Raw genomic sequence first — 6,219 nt, 5'->3', positions numbered from 1 at the left:
ATATTGATATTTTTTTTTATGTAATGAAATTTATGGATATGAATCATATTGATTGATTGAGTTTATGCTTGATTGAGTTTATGCTTGAAATTTATGGATATGAATCATATTGATATTTTTTTTTATGTAATTAAATTTATGGATATGAATCATAGTGATAATCATATTAATGTAGATTGATTGAGTTTATGCTTGATTGATAATATGAATTGATTGAGTATATTGAATATTGATTGCTATTTGATATGATAATTTGGTATATTGAATATTGATTGATATGGGTTTAGGGAGTATATTGAATATTGAGAGTGGGTTATTGAAATTTTCATATTCATATGATAATTTGGATAAAAATTAATGATTGATTGAATTAATTGATTTGTAGATTTATGGAACGATTCTTTAAAAGAAAATTATCTACGGATAGTTCTTCTCTGTCTAATCCGGGTAGTTCAAATGCAAGACCAATTGAAGTAGATGAGATCTTAGCTAATCTTCAAGCAGACCCTGGACTAAGAACTCGAATGGCGGATTATAGTCCTAATATTCGGGATGAGATCCGAAGAGCATATCTACAAAAGGGACCTTGTCAACCTAGAAGTTATAAATTCCCACAAACTAATCAATCAGGAATTAATAGACGCTTCATTGCTCATTGGTTTGATGATCATGATTGGTTGGAATATAGTATTGCTAAAGATGCTGCGTTTTGTCTTCATTGTTATCTCTTCAAATCTAATTTTGATCAAGTGGGTGGTGATGCATTCATTGGGGTAGGCTTCAATAATTGGAAGAAGGCGAAAGAAAGATTTAACCTTCATGTTGGACCGGTTGGTAGTGTTCACAACCAAGCTAGAGAAGTTGCTTACAATTTGATGCATCAAACTACACACATTGAAACAATTGTGATCAAGCAAACAAGCCAAGCTCGCACGGCTTATCGCACTTGCTTGAATGCATCACTTAAGTGCACTAGGTATTTGTTGCGGCAAGGGCTTTCTTTTCGTGGTCATGATGAAAGTGCACAATCAAGTAATAAAGGGAATTATTTAGAGCTCTTGCAATTTCTTGCGGATCATGATGAAAAAGTTAAGGCCGTTGTGTTGGAAAATGCTCCGGGAAATTTAAAGTTAATAGCTCCTTCAATTCAAAAAGATCTTGTCAATTCTTGTGCTAAAGAAACCATTGATCTTATCTTGAGTGATGTAAAAGATAGATATTTTTCAATAATGGTGGATGAAGCATGTGATGTTTCAATAAAGGAGCAAATGGCGATGGTGTTGCGTTATGTGAATGACAAAGGACAAATAATTGAAAGGTTTGTGGGGGTTCAACATGTAACCGACACTACTTCAAGTGCACTAAAGGAAGCAATTGATGAATTCTTTTCTTCCGTGAATTTGAGCTTTTCCAAGCTACGAGGACAAGGTTATGATGGAGCTAGTAATATGAGAGGTGAGTTCAATGGCCTTAAGACAAAGATTTTGAGAGAACAACCTTGTGCATTTTATGTTCATTGCTTTGCTCATCAACTTCAACTAGCTCTTGTTGCGGTAGCAAAGAAAAACATTGATGTCAACTTTTTTTTCACAACGGCTAATAGTTTGGTTAATGTTGTTGGAGCATCTTGTAAGCGTCGCGATGCACTTAGAGCACAATACCAAGAAGAGCTTGTGAGAGCTTTTGAAGATGATTGTCTTATAACAGGGCGGGGCTTAAATCAAGAAAGGACTCTCAAACGTGCCGGCGATACACGATGGAACTCACATTATGGTACGTTGATTAGTATCATTTCTATGTTCCCATCTGTGGTGAATGTGCTTCAAATGATTGTTGATGATAATCCTAATGATAGTTCGGGTGAAGCCTATAAGTTATGGAGAGAAATACAATCTTTTGAGTTTGTGTTTCACTTATTTGTAATGAAAGCTATATTGGGAATAACAAACACTTTGTCTCTAGCATTGCAAAAGAAAGATCAAGACATTGTGAGTGCAATGAATTTAGTGAAAACATGCAAGGAAAACCTGCAGTTGATGAGGGATAATGAGTTTGAAGAATTGGTTGAGCAAGCATCCTCGTTTTGTTACAAACATGATATTATAGTTCCTACCATGGATGAGGAATATGTAATTCCAGGGAGATCACGGCGTAATGCTCCAATGAAGACAAATTATCATCGTTATCGTGTGGAGATCTTTATTCATGTAATTGATGGGCAACTTGCGGAATTAAATGATCGCTTCAACGAGGTAAGTACTGAGTTACTTACTTGTTTGGCATGCTTGAGTCCAAAAAATAACTTTGTGGCTTTTGACAAACGAAAGCTAGTTCGTCTTGCTCAATTTTATCCTTATGATTTTTCGGATAGAGACTTATTGATGCTTGAAGATCAACTTGGTGTTTATGTTCATCATATGCGTTCGAGTAGTGATTTTTCTCAATTGGAAGGGATTAGTAGTCTTGCGGAAAAAATGGTGGAGAAAGGAATGCATGAAATATTTCCTTTTGTGTATTTGCTTCTTACATTGGCTTTGGTTTTACCGGTTGCAACTGCATCAGTGGAGAGGGCATTTTCCGCCATGAATATTATTAAAAATCCACTTCGCAATAGAATGGGAGATCAATGGTTGAATGATAGCTTGATTGTTTACATTGAGAGAGATGTTTTTGCTTGTATTGATAACGAAATTATAATGCAACGTTTTCAGAATATGAAAACTTGTCGTGGACAATTGTAACTTGTATTATTGGTTTTGTTATGAATTATGAATGGAAGTACTATCTTTCTATCTTTTTAGCATTATTTTCTTTGTAGAAAAATTTCAGAACTTTTACACTAAGTCCCCTTGGCTACATAATCCTGGATCTGCCACTGGTTCTGATGGTCAAGTTCCCTTTAGAGAAAATGGTTTAGCTAGAGATGTTAAGGTGATTTATGTTAAAGCATTAGAGGAGTATACAGAGCACGTGTTTAACTTGATACATGCGAAAGCTAGAAACATCTTATACCCATTTTGTTTTTGCTTTTCAAACAAGACTTCCGTGAGAATGATGCAAGTCTTTGTTTCAGCGAGCTTTTGATGAATTTTGGGCTCTATGTTACGATAGATTAAGCGAGAATGTGTTATTTGTCCTTAAGTATTTGAATTTATTTTTGTTACATTTTGCTTGTAAAAATTGCTATTGACAAGTTTCTATCAACAAATGTTGTGATATTATGAAATTGTTAATGATGATGGGGGTATGGGTGGTGTGTTATGACTGGTTTAACTTTAGGTTTTTTGATTAGGTGTGGATGTACTATTTTGCATATTGTATTTGTACTAGGACTTATCATTTTGCGTATCAAATTTGTACTCATCGCTATTTGCTAGTTGGATAACCTACAGTAAAAAAAAATTGTTAGATCAAACCACCTCCATTTGTAAATTCAAAATACGACGAGTACAAATCCGATATGCAATAAATCTATAAGAATGTATTCTTAGATTTTGTTATGCTATTATTTTTTTTGGTAAATACCACGAGGTGTCCCTACACCCAAAGGGTGGGATTAATCTCCGCTCGATATTTTGTCGATATTATCAATATTTTAGACTTTGGTTACACCTTAACTAAATCATCAATCAATTGTCGATTTGGTGAGATTGCCTTTAACAGTATCATACGTGTGATTTCTTTTCTTATGCAAACTGCTATGAAAAAGACTTGTTCCATGAATAGTAGAAATTGCCTCTAACAGTTGCCAAACTAATAACTGCACATTAGCAGTTAATAGCCCTATTAACTCTGTTGTGTTTGAGATTACATTTGAATTATCCAATATTATGGCCAGCTTTAGAAAAGGAAGAGGAATTTATGAAATGTATTACAATAGAATACAAAATAATTAGTTCACAGAATCTTGTAGTTGAGTTCTAGATTTGAAAGTTTACCTTGACTACAAATTATTCCACTGAGAGATTTGGTTATGATAGTCAAATTCTCTTTAGAGAAAATGGTTTAGCCAGAGATGTTAAGGTGATTTATGTTAGAGCATTAGAGGAGTATATAGAGCACGTGTTTAACTTGATACGTGCGAAAGCTGGAGACATCTTATATCCATTTTGTTTTTGCTTTTTCAAGCAAGACTTCCGTGAGAATGATGCAAGTCTTTGTTTTAGCAAGCCTTTGATGAATTTTGGACTCTATGTTATGATAGATTAAGCGAGAATGTGTTATTTGTCCTTAAGTATTTGAATTTATTTTTGTCACATTTTGCTTGTAAGAATTGCTATTGATAAGTTTCTATCAACGAATGTTGTCATATAATGAAATTGTTAATGATGATGGGAGTATGGGTGGTGTATTAATCCCCGCTCGAGATCTTCCAACAAGTTTTGAACCCCTGCTATTGAGGCACCAGGTAGCTCGCCAGCTGGAGGTGGTAATTTATCAATCGCACCACACCTTGTGGTTTATGGATTTTGTTTTATGTTAACATAAGAAATTGACTTCATATTTAGGGTTCTTTAACTTTGTTTTGGAACGGCAAACACAACATCCTCCATAGCAGTAAACACAACATCCTTCTCTAGAGAGATAAATACAACATCCTCCTTTAGAGCGATAGACACAACATCCACCTCCAGAGCAATAGAAGCAACATCCTCCTCTGTAGCTATAGAAAACAACATCCTCCTCATGTTCATGTAGCTTGTTCTCTTATGAAAACCGCTATGAAAAATTCATGCTCCATAAGTAGTAGAAATCGCCTCTAATAGTTGCCTAACAAATAACAAACAACATAAGTTAAGACTAAAGAATAAAACAAATAATTAAAAAAAACTTAACGAATAGTATTCCTCAAATAAGGAACGAGACAACCTCTCTGACTCTTGATTATAGTCTTGTTCTTATTCAAATTTTTGTTCCTACATAAAAGTCGATAGAGTATAATCAGACTATCCAAGTACCACATTCAATATCAATACTATTACTCAAATTCAAACAAGCAATTTGCTTGCATAAAAATAGCATCCATGGGCATTCCTTAATTGTAAGCCAACTTATCCTTCAATGATAGGTTTAAGTATTATCTTTTTGATTAGATGAGGATGTACTATTTTGTGAATTGGATTTGTACTAGGACATAACATTTTGCTAGTTAAAATTGTATTTGTCATTTTTTAATAGTTGGTTACCAAAGGTGGATCATACCAACTCCATTTTTAACATAATGTTCTCTATTTTAACATGATGTTTGACTTCTTCGTTTTTACATCTATATGTATTTATGCAACTTCATTGTCATCTTAGTGTTGTTTCTAGGGAGCAAAGACGATGAGGTTGCTTTTTTTTACGTCGTCAAATTTTTCTACCAAAAGGGGACTAGAACCAGGAAGAGATAGAAAACAAAAAGAAATAAGTATAAGCACTTAGATAATAAAATATGCAGAGCTTATGCATGAATGAAATTAATGCATAAATGAAAATACTGAAAATAAATATAAATGAAAATACTGAAAAATAAATATAATAGAAGACATAATAGAAGACATTTTGATACTTACAAAAGTCTTGCTTTTATTGATAGATAGCACTCATTATTTACATTGATAGTTTTCTTTGAGGGAGTCTCAGAGAAAACTTTGCAACTGAAAAACTTCGGAAAAAATAACTTCAAAAGTAGTCTGCTTACAACTGAGGCCTAAGCCTTCTTAAATAAGAAAAAAACTGAACTATTTGGAACATAGGATGTTGAGAATCTTTCTGTAGAAGCATGAGATTTCAGCTGGATACTTTAACTCTGGCAACTTTAACTTTAACTTTTACTTGTCGAGGAATAATGACTGTAGAAGCATGCGAAATCTTTTGATTGCTTTTACTGAATGCTTTAACTCAGGCTTGTCGGGGAAACAAATAATGGCGCTTGTGGCTAATCAAATCCGAGGTCATACGGATCCTCACTATCTTGATAATCGGCCCACCGCTTTGACTGATAAGGGCGCTAATGGCTGCTAGGCAAAATGGGTTGACTGGCAAATGACGGGGATTTGGGAGTAGCATCACTGTCCTCATAATCATCCATTTGAATAATCCATTTGAGAAGCTTGGAGAATCAATTGTCTGGCTAGTTCTTGCAACTCAGATTTTGATTTTCCCTTGAGTGAGAGAGAAGAGTGAGTGGAACCAACTGGAGAAACTGGTTGGGGTTTAGGGGGATTTGTGATTTGT

General features: G+C 34.3%; 1 protein-coding gene across 1 annotated transcript; it reads left to right on the top strand.

Moving 5' to 3' along the window:
• The first annotated feature begins 389 nt into the window (after window positions 1-389).
• Window positions 390-6,006, top strand: LOC117628891 (zinc finger MYM-type protein 1-like). The gene is made up of 4 exons (XM_034361441.1): window positions 390-1,455; window positions 1,543-2,703; window positions 2,819-2,931; window positions 5,761-6,006. Exons 1-4 carry the CDS (start codon window positions 390-392, stop codon window positions 6,004-6,006), a joined length of 2,586 nt encoding a protein of 861 aa, XP_034217332.1.
• Window positions 6,007-6,219: the final 213 nt, after the last annotated feature.

The sequence above is a fragment of the Prunus dulcis genome, chromosome 5 (genome assembly GCF_902201215.1).
Source record: "Prunus dulcis chromosome 5, ALMONDv2, whole genome shotgun sequence".
Classification (NCBI taxonomy): domain Eukaryota; kingdom Viridiplantae; phylum Streptophyta; class Magnoliopsida; order Rosales; family Rosaceae; genus Prunus; species Prunus dulcis.
Note: the sequence above shows the minus strand (reverse complement) of the source record. Positions and strands in the feature narration are given on the sequence as shown.

Coding starts and splice junctions, on each gene's coding strand:
- LOC117628891 (XM_034361441.1), top strand. CDS start 390: ATGGAACGATTCTTTAAAAGAAAATTATCTACGGATAGTTCTTCTCTG. Junction 2,704..2,818: donor TAACGAAATTATAATGCAAC/GTTTTCAGAATA, acceptor TTTTCTTTGTAG/AAAAATTTCAGAACTTTTAC. Junction 2,932..5,760: donor GTTTAGCTAGAGATGTTAAG/GTGATTTATGTT, acceptor ATCTTTCTGTAG/AAGCATGAGATTTCAGCTGG.